General features: G+C 37.9%; 1 protein-coding gene across 1 annotated transcript in view; it reads right to left on the minus strand.

Annotated features, from left to right (window-relative positions):
• LOC122803821 (cytosolic phospholipase A2 zeta-like) overlaps positions 1-13143 on the minus strand; it is a 620934-nt gene extending 607791 nt beyond the window's left edge. Inside the window, exons 1-3 of the mRNA XM_044073506.1 lie at positions 13075-13143; positions 12526-12598; positions 9541-9677 (exon numbers count right to left, since the gene is read on the minus strand). Coding sequence (XP_043929441.1) covers positions 9541-9677; positions 12526-12598; positions 13075-13143 — 279 coding nt within the window. The remainder of the gene's footprint in view (positions 1-9540; positions 9678-12525; positions 12599-13074) is intronic.
• Between the last annotated feature and the right edge of the window lie 4176 nt (positions 13144-17319).

Genomic DNA, 17319 nt, shown 5'->3' on the forward strand with positions numbered 1-17319 from the left:
GCGGATACCAGACAGCTGCGGAAGGGCAGCAGAGAGGCATTATACAATGCCATTATTTAAGAAAAGTAATTGTTTCTTTTCTTAAATAATGTCATAATATAGCAATAACCACTTCTGGGTGTGGGTAATGCGGATTTACCCACGGTTGTCTTTGTTTGGTCCTCGGGCTTGCCTCGACCAAACCATGCCAACCATGGGTAAATCCCGCATTACCCACACCCAGGTGTGGGTTATTGCTATAATACACAACCCCTTTACTCATGCAGTTCCCTTTTGCAAATACTCCTCTGCTTTTCATCCTATTGTCTAAGACTACTGAGTTCTCTTTGTGTATAAAACAACATTGTTTACACATTCCGCAGGGTCTAGTGCCCATACTTCTTACTGATAATGATATCAAAAACAAAAAAACAACAAGTGCATCATACAAACATTCTGAAGTATGTCACTCCTTTATTAAATTTACATTTGGAATTGTAGAGCGAGTTAAATCAAATCCTTGGGGTGGGGGGTGACTGAAAAAAATCTTTTAAAGAAAAAAGAAACACAATGGGAATTTAGAACAGCAGCAATGTTCCCCCCTGGTTTAAATGAAAGCATTTCCATTGTCCAAGTTTTGCAGGAAAGGGAAAACAAAACATGAAACATACTGAAATCAAGTGATGAAATTTGAATGTATAAACCAGACTTTTTAATTGATTTATGTCTGTGATTGGTTAGTATTTTTTATTTAAGGAAGTTATTTTTGTAAGGAAATGTATTCTGATGAAGGCCAAGCTGTGCATAGCCGAAAGCGCTTAATAACTTTGTTCAATTAAATAAAACAATCCATTTTGTATTACAGCCTGGTTATATCTGTTTACCAAGTTATTTTTAATTTGGGTGTATTAGATATAAACATATTCTGATGTCATCTGAGCTTTTCTTATGAGCTACCACCATGGGAGATACCCATTCAGTTGGAGTTACAACTGGACAAATCACACCTTGTCTCACCATTTTAGCTTTGACTCTGTCCTGCCTGGCTATTGGAACTTTTGGAGTTAGCCTAACAACTACACTGACCTCTATGTCTAATGTCATGGAGTACACAACTGGAAGTTTGCCTAATTTGTCTATGAAGAGATCAGCATAGGTAGAAAAATGTACTGGGTGAAATTAAAGTAGTGGTCTTTTAATTTGACTTGGTGGACTTCCTTATTAAATGAAAGCAGTCCCATTTTCAAACTGTTTCTGAGCCCTAATAATGACTTGTTGTGCCTCTTGACCACATAAAATAATAAGTCATAGCATTTTCCAGCAGAGTAACATGAAAGCACTACTGAGCCCTCAGTCTGAATTTCTTCACTTCCATAAGCGACAAGCTTCACACACATTGCCAAATCAAGCCTTTCACCATGACACACACTCATAAATGTTTCTGCTGATATAACATTGTACTTGGAACCTGTATCAACTTTGAGCTCTATGGGTTTGCCAGTTATTCACACAGTACAAAATGCTTCATTTTTTGCCCTTAAATCTACTGCATTAACTGTTTCATGAAGCACTGACACCATCAACATAAAGAGTAGGGTTGCAGCTCTCTAACTGATCAGCTTGTTTCTTAAAAAGTTCCCTCTTAATAAAAGAATGTAATACTTTTGATTTACAAAATCTTTTGAAATGATTTCACTTATTGCATATGTGGCATTGCTAACCAAAAGCTAAACAATTTTCACTTTTAGATTCTTGACTTCTACCACAATTATGACAGTTGGCAATGAAAGTGGGTTGGGACGCACACTTTGAGTTTGCTGACTCACTCTTATGCTTCACTGAGACTGTGTGAACTCTGGAATTTGCTAGAAAGTTCTGGGGTTTCCCAGTGAGTGCTGCAGGGGCTAAAGTTGTTGCCAAGTGCTTGGGCCTGTTTCTTTTAACCACATGATGCATACTGTTAACATGAGCTTTATAACTGCAAAACCAGAAAAAGGCAGCACGGTGTCACTGTAGGAAGTTATTTATTCAAAAAAATAAAGAACCGAGTAAAAGGAATACAATTAGAAATACTATTAAGTGCTTTCACCCGTTATAACCAGGGCATCATCAGAGTGACTCTGATGATGCCCTGGTTATAATGGGTGAAAGCGCTTAGTACTATTTCTAATTGTATTCCTTTTACTCGGTTCTTTATTTTTTTGAATAAATAAGTTCCTACAGTGACACCGTGCTGCCTTTTTTTGGTTTTACTAGTTTCGTCAGTTTGTGGACTAGCTTTATAACTGTGCCTTCTAGAGCTATTCTCATTTGTAAGCATATTTGTGCTCTTCTGTGAGCTCATGTGTCTGACAAATCTCAATGGCCTTATTCAAAGTTAAACCACTGTCACGAAGCAAATCTTTCTCACAGCATCATCTTTAATACTCACACAAGTCTGTCTTTTATCAACTCATCCCTAAATCACCAAATCTGTAAGTTTTAGCCTTATTTCTCAGGTCAGTTATATATGCTGCAAAGTTTCACCAGGCTTTTGATCCCTTGTGTAAAATAAGTGCCTTTCCATAGTAACATTTGTCTGGGGGTTACACATTTCTCTAAATTTATATTTTAAGTACTCTGGATCCTCCCTTGACTCAGCCTGTACAACAATATGACAGTTTTCCCCCTCTCCTGTATAGATAGCAGGTGCATGCACAAATGAATGTTCCCTTTCTATGGCTTCTGACCCAGCTAAATTAAGCAGAATAAATGCCTTTGTATGGTTATCTTTATCAGAAAATGTATCCTGTATGAAAATATCATACTCATGTTCAAACACTCTCCAGTTCTTAGCAAAATTACTGTCAACACAAGTGTACTGGGTTTTTGAAGTCCGTCTGCCATGCTCACAAACTATGTACACAAGCACACTGAAAATATGTCCCTTGTAATTATGTACAAATAAACTGTTCTGTAAGCTTGTAATAACATTCAAATGCACACTAAACTCTTTGAAATACTGTACTTTGCGAAATATACTCTGAAATGGATGTATTCTGCGAAATAACTTTACTATAATACTGCACAAACATACAAACACTTTATACACTTCTAATAACTCATATATCTTTGATTAATACAAAAAATATGAATTCACTAAGCATGTATTGAAAAATGCTGTTGTTTCCCTTTATTTTATTCATTTTATGCAATTTGGACTTTATTTCAGACATTTTCTGTAGTAATCCAAATATTTTTTATCAATATCATACAGATACTTTATTATGTTGGCCAAAGGAGGAGAAGAGGTGCAAGGCATGGCCGAAGGCAGGAAGAGAGGAGAAAGGCTAGGACTGTGGTACTGAGGGTCAGAACTTTGAATGTTGGCAGTATGACTGGTATAGGGAGTGAGCTAGCTGATATGATGAACAGAAGGAAGGTTATTGTTTGTGCAAGAGACCAGATGGAAGGGGAGTAAGGTTAGGTGTATTGGAGGTGGGTTCAAATTGTTTTATCATGGTGTGGATGGGAGGAGAAATGGCGTAGGAGTTATTCTGAAGGAACAGTAAGAGTGTCTTGGAGGTGAAAAGGGTGTCGGATAGAGTGATGTTTATGAAGCTGGAAATTGATGGTGTAATGATTAATGTTGTTAGTGCATATGCTCCACAAGTTGAGTGTGCAATGGATGAGAAAGAAAAATTTTGGAGTGAATTGGATGAAGTGGTGATGACTGTACCCAGGGGTGAGAGAGTGGTGATTGAAGCAGATTTCAATGGGCATGTTGGTGAAGGAAACAGTGGGGATGAGGAAGTGATGGGTAGGTATGGTGTTAAACAAAGGAATGCAGAAGGTCAGATGGTAGTGGATTTTGCGAAAAGGATGGGCATGGCTGTGGTGAATACGTATTTTAATAAGAGGGAGGAGCATAGGGTAACATATAAGAGTGGAGGAAGATGCAAACAGGTGGATTATATCTTATGTAGGAGGGCCAGTTTGAAGGAGATTGGAGACTATAAAGTGGTGACCGGAGAAAATGTAGTTAGGCAGCATAGGATGGTGGTTTGTAGGATGACGTTGGTGACCAAGAAGAGGAGGAGGAGTGTAAGGGCAACACCAAGGATCAAATGGTGGAAAATGAAAAAGGGTAATTGTGAGGTGGAGTTCAGGGATGAGTTAAGGCACTGGGTGGCAGTGAAGAGTTACCAAACAGCTGGGTAACTACAGCAGAGCTAGTAAGGGAGACTGCTAGAAAGGTGCTTGGTATCACATCAGGACAGAGGAAGGACAACAAGGAGACATGGTGGTGGAATGAGGAAGTACAGAAGAGTATACAGCCAAAGAGGTTGGCAAAGAAGAAGTGGGATTGTCCTAGAGATGAAGAAAGTAGACAGGAGTATAAGGAGATGAGGTGCAGGGCAAAGAGAGAGGTGGCGAAGGCTAAGGATAAGGCATATGAAGACTTGTATGAAAGGTTGGACACTAAGGAGGGAGAAAAGGACCTGTACTGATTGGCTAGACAGAGGGACCAAGCTAGGAAAGATGTGCAGCAGGTAAAGGTGATAAAGGATAATGAGGGAAATATACAAGCAAGGAGAGTGTGTTGAGGAGATGGAAAGAGTACTTTGAGGGGTTGATGAATGAAGAGAATGAGAGGGAGAGAAGGTTGGATGATATAGGGATAGTGAATCATGAAGTACAATGGATTAGCAGGGAGGAAGTTAAGGATAGCTATGAAGAGAATGAAGAATGGAAAGGCTGTTGGCCCAGATGACATACCTGTGGAAGCATGGAGGTGTTTAGGTGAAATGGCAGTGGAGTTTTTAACCAGATTGTTTAATGAAATCTTAGAAAGTGAGAGGATGCCTGAGGAATGGAGAAAATGTGTTTTGGTACCGATTTTTAAGAATAAGGGTGATGTGCAGAGCTGTAGTAACTACAGAGGGATTAAATTGATCAGTCACAGCATGAAGTTATGGGAAAGAGTAGTGGAAGCTAGGTTAAGAAGGGACGTGATGATTAGTGAACAGCAGTATGGTTTCATGCCGGGAAAGAGCACTACAGATGTGATGTTTGCTCTGAGAGTGTTGATGGAGAAGTACAGAGAATGTCAGAAGGAGTTGCATTGTGTTTTTGTAGACTTAGAGAAAGCATATGACAGGGTGCCTAGAGAGAAGTTGTGGTATTGTATGAGGAAGTCAGGAGTGTCAGGGAAGTATGTAAGAGTGGTACAGGATATGTACGAGGGTAGTGTGACAGTGGTGAGGTCTGCGGTGGGAGTGACAGATGGATTTAAGGTGGAGGTGGGGTTACATCAAGGATCAGCTCTGAGCCCTTTCTTATTTGCAATGATGATGGACAGGTTGACAGACGAGATCAGACAGGAGTCCTCATGGACTATGATGTTTGCAGATGACATTGTGATCTGTAGTGAGAGTAGGGAACAGGTGGAGGAGACCCTGGAGAGATGGAGATATGCTCTAGAGAGAAGAGGAATGAAGGTCAGCAGGACTAAGACAGAATTATATGTGTATGAATGAGAGGGAGGATAGAAGTATGGTGAGGATGCAAGGAGCAGAGGTGGTGAAGGTGGATCAGTTTAAATACTTGAGGTCAATAGTTCAGAGTAACTGTGAGTGTGGAAGAGAGGTGAGGCAGGATGGATTGGTTGGAGAAGAGTGTCAGGAGTGATTTGTGACAGACGAGTACCTGTAAGAGTGAAAGGGAAGGTCTTCAAGAAGGTAGTGAGACCAGCTATGTTATATGGGTTGGAGACAGTGGCATTGACAAAAAGGCAGGAGTTTGAGCTGGATGTGGCAGAGTTAAAGATGTTAAGATTTGCACTGGGTGTCATGAGGGTGGACAGGATTAGGAATAAGTATATTAGAGGGTCAGCCCAGGTTGGAAGGTTTGGAGACAAAGCCAGAGAGGCAAGATTACATTGGTTTGGACATGTGCTGAGGAGGGATGCGGAGTATATTGGGAAAAAGATGCTAAGGATGAAGCTACCAGGTAACAGGAAAAGAGGAAGGCCTAAGATAAGGTTTATGGATGTGGTGAGAGAGGACATGCAGGTGGTTGGTGTGACAGAGCAAGATGCAGAGGACAGGAAGAAATGGAAACAGGTGATCTGCTGTGGTGACCCCTAACGGGAACAGCCGAAAGAAGATGATGATGATCGTATAGATCGATTTATGCAAATATTGTTCACAGCATTCTGTATGCCTTGTTTCATATTTTGTGAATAAGAAATAGTGCTGAGCAAGTTTTAATATCTGAAATTCATTTATTTTCTGTTTTGCAAAGTAGGGACAATTCACTCTTGTATAGTCCACCAGTTCCAACCAAGTGACTTAAGTCGTTTTACCCATACCACCTCTAACACCATGTCCTTTAGACAAGCCACTTCTGACACCATGTTGCGCGTCCTTTTCTAACATAGATGACAAATAGGTGGGGTATTTCATTTAGATGCTTTAATATATAGAAACACATCAGGATGGAAAGCAGCATCAAAATATATACACAAACTAGCAAACAGACAGACCTTACATATATACATGCTTACATCTCAACAGCTAGCTACAAAATCGCAGTCAGACTCACACATGCTCAGCATTTATACACTTGCTTAAGCCCTTGGATAGCTTCTTAAATGTACATACACACACATTGATCTACGAATCTCAAGAATTAACTATAGAAGCAGGCATATAAAATTTATCTTAGTATTACTATCTTAGTATTACTGTATTCACTTTTATTGCATAGATAAGATCTTACAACATCTATCCCTCAAATATGCAGAATTACCGTAAAAAGAGAATTAACATCTAGGGAAGCCATCAAACAGCAATGTCATGTAGAGTCCTGCATAACAATAAGATGAGCATATAGATCTTTTAAAAACTGCTTGGTATCATGTAGCACAGTGTAATATCTTATCTATGCAATAAATGTCAATACAGCAATTGTAAGATAGATTTTATATGCCTGCTTCTAGAGTTAATTCTTGAGAATAATGCTTTCCTTTTTAATAAAGACTAATATCGCCAGCAACTGGGTGTAGCGATGAGTACCTCGTGTGTCAACAGCTATGCCAATATAGTTTTGGCTCAGTGGGAAGAGAATTTATTCTTTGAAGGTCATATTAATTTTTATCTTAGATTTATACCCATTTATTTATTTTTTTTTAGTTATTGCTGTCACATTTCATCCTTCTTACTGTTTCATTGTTTTTTGAATTTATAAAAATAACAAGAATATATAAGATGAAAAGTGTACATAATAAAGATGCTGATGATAGGGGTGCAAAAGTGGTTACATGTAAAAAAAGTAAAATAACTTTTGAAAATAAAGTAAAGGAACTTTTAAAGAGAAAAAATTGACATATACTAGGGAAAAAACAAGTAGCTGAAAAACACTGGAAACATGAGCCACAGAGCATTATAGAAAATGATGAAGTTTATATCACATCAGATCACCCATTACCAATAGTTCAAAAAACAGATGCAAGAAAACGAGATATTGTAGTCCATGAAAGGAAGACAAAAGTAGCATAGATCATTGAAATTGCTACACTCAGCATTTACAGTGTCCTACATACATAAAGACACAAAGTCATAAAATTCCAGTACTTGCAGACTGGAATGAGGGCAGTGTAGAAGTAGGATACCCAGACAGTTCCAATAGTTGTAGTAGAAGCAGCGGGTCTTATAAAAAATAACTTACACTCATACTTAGATATGTTACCGATACATGCTAACATGTGTCCCAGCTACAGTGAATTTATTTTATAAGAGAGGCATGTCTTCCATGACTGTGAAACAAGAGCTGAAATCCTGAGCCCTCCTCCGAGTGGATCTCATGTGCCAGGACTCTGACAGTATTTTCCTTCTTGATGCATGAACAGACATTAACTGCTTAATCCCAGTCTTTCCTGAGTTTTTCCTGCTATAATCAAAGTCAAAGTCTATACACCTCAGAGTAAGTAATAGCTGCAAAGTTTTTGATGCTTAATAATTACCAGCCTTTCAAAGTTATTGTTTAATTATGGCATGATAACTTAGCTCTCTAGCTACCTCTGCAGCAAAGCATTGTTCTTATATGTCAATGAATCTTTTTTCCATAAATGTGGGCATCTAATCTATAGTTATGTCATTCTTACTGCTGGAATCACTCTGATAACAATATTTTTGAACAGACTTCTCAACAGCCCATGATTTGGGCAGTTATACTAATCAGATTGCGTAATCAAATCCTGGGAAGGTATAAACCAGACAGACAGAAATTCATCTAGTTGTTCTTCTTTTGGCTTTTCCCGGTTAGGGGTCGCCAAAGTGGAACACCGGTCCACTAATGATTGGCAGTAGGTGTTTTACGGGTGCCGAGGTGCCAGCTCAAAGTTCAACCTTCAACGAAGGCACGCCCATTCTATGCATGTCTTTTGAACGTCACTCGACTGCAGAGAGGACATGCAGAGTCCACACAGAAGGTGTTCCAGCTGAGAATCGAATGGGAGAACCTCTTGCTGTGAGGCAACAATGCTACCGCTGCACCACCATGGCTTATCAGTCTCACTGAATATTCACAGGTATTTCAAAGACTTTTTGACAGGGCCATGATGATCTTTGCAGGGAAAAGAAAAAAAAACTAGTCCATTTACTTTGGCACAGAGCACAGACTGCACTGATATCACCTACATTGGTATCTCTGTATGCACAAGGGCAACACTGTCTATTGCAGGGAAGGGAAACAGATTTGGAAAAGTGGTTGGGCAAAGAGGAATCACTAGCTGAGTAAATATAGATGCTGTAATTTACTATTACAGTGACCTCTCCTTGAAAATCTGAGTTTATGGATAAGTATCTTAATCAGGTGTACTTCCCATGTTAAAACTTCTCAAAATAAATACATTATTATTTGTGTTTAATGTCTGCTTTATTTAACATTGTTGCTTTATTCATCATCATTTTCTACCCTCACAATATTTACTTAACTCCTGTTATAAAATGAATTAACTTAATGATAAGGTACCATCTTGCAAAACTTGGCAATGCAGAAAATATTAGCATAGAGTTCTTTAAGTGAGGTAAGGGTTTTGATTTTTAATTCTGTCAGTCCTTCCAGACATCTGTGAAGAGCACAGAAATGCTCCAAAATACAAGTTTTATATGTAATGTGGCAAGGAAAATGAATCCCTTCTCTCCTGCCTTAAGTCGACACAACTATAACAAAATAGGTTAATATGTAGTTTCATAGGTAAATACTATGCTACAAGTCTGCAGAATATTACAAATCTAGCCAATAACCAAGAGGTCAGAATCAAACTCTGCACCTTGCCTCTGGGAGGATAAGAATGTATTAACCATTATGCCAACACTACTAATAACAATGGTATCCTTACCTTCCTCCTATTGTATATAATACCAATAAAACTGAAACAAATTATACAGCTAAGTGGAGCTAATAATACTGATGCCAATATCTTCCTCTGCCTTGTTCCTCCTCGTGTATACTAAATCAATAGAACTGAAAGAGAATCATACAGTTAAATGATACTAGCAATCTTGATGTCCTTACCTTGACTTGATTGTGGATCTGGAAATGAAAAGATTCATTCCAAATAGGGTTGCTTGAATTTGGAATAGTTCTAGTTCGGTAGGTTTTTAAAGATGCTGTTGGCAGCCACAGAGAGACAAAGAAATCTCCTTTAGAAACTACAATGAAAATGCACCAAAATTTTGATTAGTATTGATTTTTAATTTTAAACTGTTCTGCAGATCAGCATAGTAAACTGGATGTGTGTGAAATGGATCCTTAGCTCCCAGTTTCTGTTATTTTTTCTTTCACTTCTAATACTACCTAACTTTTGTGTCTGTGATTAATACAACTCTTTCACATGTTCATGTTCCTTCTATAGTAAATCACATGCATCTTTAATCTCTTCTGTTTCTTCTATTTTTTCCAGTCAGTTAATCCTTTTATCTTCATTTTTCTTCATCTTCCCCGAGACACTTCAAATTACTGCAACATCAGAAAAAAACTTCAACAGACCTATCACCTTTTACTTATTTTAATGTTTTTAATAACAACATTAAATTGTTTTTTTGTCTTAGTATTATCAAATTTATATGTATAGTTTCTGTTCCCTTCTAAAATTGACTCTCCACTCTGTAGTTCCCTTACATTTCTTCATATTTTTTTTCCATTTTGTCTTTATACTTGTTTACATTATTATAAAGTCAACCATTACAATTATTTTACTAAGAACACAACCATAGGTTTTACGCTTTTTAAGTATTTCTACTCACCCTGAGTTTATAGTGGATGCTTATACAAGAAATATTCTTACAGGAGATTGTCTTGTTCTTGCATCTACTTTTACTACTGTTCCCAACTTTATTACTGTCGTGTCTACCATTTTAGTCTATTTATTTTATTATTAGAACATAAATTTCCTTACAATAGAAGCCATATAACCACACTTTCCCGTTCCACTCTCACTAACCTTCTTTTTTCTTCTGTAACCCATTATCTTTGCATATATCCTTTCATATACTTTTAGAAACATTAACCCTCTTATATCATTTTAAACTGCTCACATTGTCAACAAAACACACAGAATATCCTTTATATATGCCAATTAATATTTTTTCCTCAAATATTTTTATTTGTTACATGCTGTCCCTTATTGCATTAACTGTATTATCATCTTCTATCCATGTAATTGTTTCTCTACAACATTCAGTTTTCTAAACATGTTTATTCTTGAATGAAGTATTATCCAGTTCTTCTGTCAACACATCCTCACCTTTTGCCAGTCATACTATATATATTTTTAATTTTCATCATGTCTATTTATAAATAGTGTCATCAGCTTCATTTTCTCTTTCATTATTTTGTTGTTCTTCATTTCATCTGTTTTATATTCCAATGAAATGCACCCCACAAGTACACATTTCCAGCACTTTTTATATATATAAATATATATATATATATATATATATATATATATATATATATATATATATATATATATATATATATATATATATATGGGCCTACCTGAAAACACAGAACGCTGACAATGCTGACAACGAGATAACTGATACTGGAAGATCGACAGCAGAGATGACCGACGATTGAAAATCCCGACACTGACAACACTGACATGTTAAGGTAAGTGTGTGATAGTGACGAACGTTAGGGTCAGGGTGCGGGTAAGGTAAGTGTGCAATAGTGACAGACTTTAAGTTTAGGGGTGGGTTAAATGAGTTAGGGTTAGGGTGTGGGTAAGGTAAGTGTGCGATAGTGACAGACTTTAGGGTTAGGGGCTGGTTAAGTGAGTTAGGGTTAGGGCGTGGGTTAGATGAGTGTGCGATACAGACAGACCTTAGGGTTAGGGTTTGGGTTAAGGTTAGTGCATAGATAGTTGTGTATGTAAGGTTTAGTGTAGGTTTGTAAGGTTTTTGGTGTGCTTGTGTTGTGTGTGTGATTTACGGAAAAGGTATTTGTTTTGTTGATTGTCAGGATTGTGGTTTGTCGGGCATGTGAAATTTTGTGTTTTTGAAGTTTCGGTTTTGTGGTGTCGGTTATCTTGTTGTCGGTGTTTTTGCGTGTCGGTGTTTTCAGGTAGACCCATATATATATATATATATAGATATATATAGATATATATATATATATATATATATATATATTATTTTATTTATTTTTTTTTTACACCCTTCTTATCACATAGACACATCTTTGATTTATACAATCTGCATTGGCTGGTACTAATATGTTAACACTCCTTTATAACCACTAATTGCAACATCATGCAATAAATGATACATTATCTCATGCAGATTTATGATAACCCAAACTTCTCACCTATAGTCCATATCTTTCATCAATTTTCCTTTTTTTTTTTTCATGCACAGCTGAATTTGATCATTTTAAACATTTTATATGTTCTTGTAAATACCATCTGTTCTAAATTGTAAAGTAAAATTGCTATTCATGTAAAAAGCTAAAGCGTTTATAATTTTCTTCCATAGAAGGTGTTGTCCTACTAGTGGAAGAAGACTAAATGCTCAAGCTTCAACTGAAAAAGATCAGAGTACCTCCACAGACAATCACTGCTGGTGAGTTGTGCTGGAAGGGTTCTCTTTCGGGTGGGGGATTTCTTCTTCAAGTTGATAAGACCATAGAGTTGGTATATATAAGTTCAGGGGGTGTGGGGAGCTTGCCACCAACAATAGATGGTGCAAGGAGGCTTGCCCTCTGCAAAAAAAAAACACTTTAAAAGGTAGTTTTTGTCAGTTTTTTCAGTGATTGTAGTTCAGGGATTCTGATCCTTGTTTTCATCTACTTATAGTTAAAGCAAGAGAAAGCGGCCTTCCTTTTTTTATCAAACACTGCAACAAACTTATTAACCAGTAAAAATGAATCAAATGACATACCTGCATACAATTTCTTCTTAATATGTATTATTGAACATATCTACAGCATGGTATCAAAAACTAATTTCTTTTTGAAGACTGCGAAGCATCCCGTTAAGACTAATTTAAAAATACTTACACAGATCTCCCTCCTGGAGGTTTTTACCTTCGACAATCTTCACAAACACATCACGGTAAGAATTAACTTCTTTCTATTACAAGACAAAAGAGGGAAAGTATACTTCATAAAACGATCTCATATACTGGTCTAGTCAAAACTGTGATTGCATACTTATTGAAATGTGTGCAAATATTATCTCATCGAATTTTCTTAGGCTTCCTGTTGTCTTTTTCTCAGACTGTAAACATTTATCTGCCTTCTGAGTAATCACTTGTTTCTAATAAATAAACAAAGCAATATGCTACTGCCCTGTTCATTTTACCTTACATACAGCTTAGGACTATTTCACTGAATTTTATTATCCATGACAGTGCAGATTTTCGAGGATTTCAATAATGCCTTGTTCTGTTTGAGCATAGCTTCATAACCTGACTAGTTTCTCTGTTTAACTTAATATTTTTAAATAATATTCTTGCAATGACTTTGTCAAGAATCAGGAAGGGGAGTAGCACTGATAACAGCCACAATAGCTGAAGAGTTGCTACTCATATTATAAATTTCACATACATGGATTACCCCCTCAATGTTGCCTGAGCTAAGGGGAAGAAATACAGGAGGTAAAATATAATCTCTCATTACTGCCTTCTACAGAACAGAGACTCCAGAATGAATACACTTTGCTATGAGTTCTGCCTTAGATTGATCTAGATTTTAGCCCCAACCAAATACATGCCAAGTGACTATGATTTGCATGGTCGTACTTTACAAAGATTTAGTTAGTTTACTGGGATAGTAACACTGATCACAACAGACCATTTGCAAGCATAATCCAAGTGTAGAAATTCACAAAAAATAAAACAGGAGCAATTCACAAACACGGAATAATCACAGAAAGTACAAAGTCCAGGAGAAAATTGAAAAAAATGAGCAAAGATTATTAACAGTGAAGAAACAAATGTGAATTAATTTTAGTAACAAATATGGGAGGTAAGCTGCAGGTGAAAACAGAGGGTGAAAGTAGAAGTGATATAGGTGTGTGAGGTGATGTGTCCAATGGCAAGGTATTTGCAGTCAGATTTTTTGATGGTGGTGTGTTTTGAGCTGTGCTCTGAAAATGGGGGAAATGAGGACATTTATTTTTAAGCAAGGAGGGAGGGATTCCCAGAGTTTAGTTACAAGAATGAGGAATGGGTGGCTGAAACAGTGTACTTTGGTTTGGGGATCTGGAGTGAGGGAACCAATTGGAGAATTTGCGGAGGTTGTTTTATTTATCTATTTATTTTTTCATATAGGTTGGTAGCCAGAGGCAGGAAAGCATCTGGTTGAAGTAGTTTGGGGAAAAAGACAACCTGGGAGTATTTTAATACTATAGGTGACAGGGAGCCATCTGGCTTTGGAGAATGTGGTGCAGTGGTGTTCCTAAGAGGAGGAGTTGGAAATGGATTGGTAGATTTTATTTTCAATGGACTGTAGAGTGGATGAGTTTTTTTTTAGAGGCTGTGGCTATGATGTGGAGGCAGTATTCAAGTTGAGCAAGGAAGACGTGATTACATAGCATGAATAATGCCTCTCCCCTAACCCTTCACGGAAAACAAAATGATTCAACTGACTCTCAACATCTAGCTACAATTTCCCTGTGTTATTCTTGAATAATTCCATTCCTGATTCAGAACACAGAGAACAAAACAGAGCATGGAAACTCTTGATCTGACAGCTTTACCTTAGCTTATAGGGCTATTATAGAATCACCACTGAAGAAAAGAATTTTGAAGTATCTGGTAATCAGATGGGGGATACGACCAAAAGCAACATTGATTCTCAATAGAAGGGTCATTTTTGACAATTTTAACAAAGTTTCTTGAGTGGGTATTCAGGCTGTTAGTTCAGAAAAAGGCTGGTAACCTTTTCTGCTTAAACTTTTATCCACATATAATAGCTCCAAAGAAATACAGAACTGTAAATTAATGGTGGTGCTGCAGTAGCGCTGTCGCCTCACAGTAAGACGTTGTCCTGTTTGATTCTCAGCTAGAGCGTCTTCTATGTGGAGACATGTGTGAATTGGCTGTACCTTCGTTGAAGGTTGTGCGTCAGGGCCGGCAACTCGGCACGTAAAAATCTACTGCCAATCGTTAGCAGACTGGAGTTCTGCTGTGGCGACCCCTAACCGGGAAAAGCCAAAAGACTCAACAACATTACATCACAAAAAACAATACTTTTTTCAGGAAACTTTATTTCACATTCAGTAACACTCAAGTACAAATCACTTTTTTAAATGCAAAATGCTTTCCAGGATAACTGTTTCCTTTTACTGAGACTTAACAAGCATTAAGCACAGTGAGTCACAAAAGATTAACGATCTAATCAGACATATTTTGAACAGGTCCAGCATGGGTTAAACACTAACTAAGCAACAGCACATGGATGGTAATTATAACTGGAAGTATTCTTAATGGGGTACCACAGGGGAAATGTTAGGTCCAATCCTTTCTAATTTTTTTATGTGACACTGAAGAACATCTGAAATGAAAGCTGGTCATTTTACTTATGAAAACAGTCATGTGTCGTAGCTGCTGCACACTGTGAAGTGGAAAGGAAAAGAAGTAACACTGCAAGGTTAGCTAAATGTGTCAAAATATGACAACTTGAATTTAATACCAAAATGAAATATGTGAGCAGCAAGAATCTTAGATCACATTTTATGGAAGGGAGAAGGGCTCTACAACAAAAATGAAAATGACCTAGAAGTAATAATATGAGATGCCTTAAAAGAACCAACTGGCAGCAGTGGTTAGCCATTTTAATACATAGACTTTGCCTCCCTCCCTCTCATTCCTCATGAAAAATGACCCTCTGACTAGATACATGTCTACTGTTCAATTGCAATGCAGTGATACAGATAAGATATAAATTCTGTTTACAATATTATAGATTTCAGTTTGTTCTTTTCTGTAACTCACAAACACCAGTAGTAACCCAAATACATGCATGCTTGTTCACAGATACAGACATATGAAACACAAGCGCACACACACACACACACACACATGCTGCCACTGACAAGCCAGATAAACAATAATTGAAAGGAAATTAAGTGATTAGATGCTTTCCCATAAAGAAGGGCGGCCACGGTGGTGCAGCTGTTAGTGTTGCCACCTCACAGCAAGAGGTTCTCCAGTTCAATCCTCGGTTGGGGTGCCTTCTCTGCAGAGTCTGCATGTCCTCCCTGTGGTCGCTTGGGTTTCCTCTGGGTGCTCCGGTTTCCTCCCACATCCCAAAGACATGCTGTAGGTGGATTGGGCACTCTAAATTGGCCCTAGGCATGAGTGAGTGTGTGTGTGTGTGTGTGTGTGTGTGTGTGTGTGTGTGTGTGTGTGTGTGTGTGTGTGTGTGTGTGTGTGTGTGTGTGTGTGTGTGTGTGTGTGTGTGTGCCTTCTGTGGAAGGTTTGGTGCTGGGATGGCAACTCAACACCATAAAACTTCACTGCAAATCATGAGTGGACAGGTGATCTGCTGTGGCAACCACTAACCTGGAAAAGCCGAAAGAAGATGCTTTCCCATAAAGACAGCCTTCTTACTCTATCCCCAAAATAACCAATTTCTGATTAGGTAAACCTTTGATGTTTAATTGTGATTAAGGACACAGTAATATATTTTAACAAGTTTCTCTTAATCATACTGTAGCAAGTGGAATATGTTGCAACCAGTTCTTTAGTTCAGATGCAGTTTATTTACAGTGCAGAATGCAAAATAAGTGTTTACTTGAAAAGCGAGCCTAATTCTGCTTTAACCTGTGCCAGGTTACTTACATTCTAAGTTTGTTTGAAGCATCTCAGTAGAATAACGTCTTATAATCCACAGCCCCGGGGCATCATCTTAAATCCAGCTTCCTTGTCCCACTCAGGATTGTCCAACAACAGGCCTGTAGTTCTTGAGTAAAGACACATCCACAACTAGACTACTGGCATTCTTTTGAAAAAATCCACAGGCAAGTTGTTGGTATTCCATGTTCTTCACAGCTTCTTCTGTTTAAGATTCCCTCTACAGTTTCCACTCATGATTGTAAACTCTTTCTAGAAAAAGAAGGGACATGGCTTCCTCCATTTAAGGTCTACATTTTGGATTCCTCCTCCTAAAATGCCCAAATACCACAAATCTACACACCACACAGCTATTGCAAGACAACATTATAGTGCCCCCCCACACACACACACATATACACACAAACACACACACACACACAGACACACCCTCACACACACATCCTCACACACCCTTACACACACATCCTCACACACACACACACACACACACACACACACACACACACACACACACACACACACACACACACACACACACGCACACACACACACACACACCTTTCCCAGCTACTGTGACACTCCACTAAGCAGCATGAGCTCAGCACACTTAATCCCCATGGGTGAAAAATGCTCTAGACAAGCCAAATCAATGATCAGTTGGTTTTACACAAAGAATTACTCCATCCCCTCCAAACATAATTGCTTTCTGGCTGGTCATACCTCTAATGTTTGACTAATCAAGTGAAAGAAATGGCTGCAGTACTGTATTTTAGCTTCTTTCTGTCTCTCAGTCTCTCTCTCTCTCTCTCGCTGCCCCCCCTCCCCATACACACACTCCATCACCGTCTCTTACAATCCACAATGACCTTCTTTTAAGTATGTATGATCAAGGGACTGGAATGATCAGTTGTTATGAAATAAACTGTCCACTGTCCCCCCTCCTCACCAAAAAATAAATAAATAAATACTTTATGACTGGATATACCATTTA

The sequence above is a fragment of the Protopterus annectens genome, chromosome 6.part0, assembly GCF_019279795.1.
Source record: "Protopterus annectens isolate FY-2018-M chromosome 6.part0, PAN1.0, whole genome shotgun sequence".
Lineage (NCBI taxonomy): Eukaryota > Metazoa > Chordata > Ceratodontiformes > Protopteridae > Protopterus > Protopterus annectens.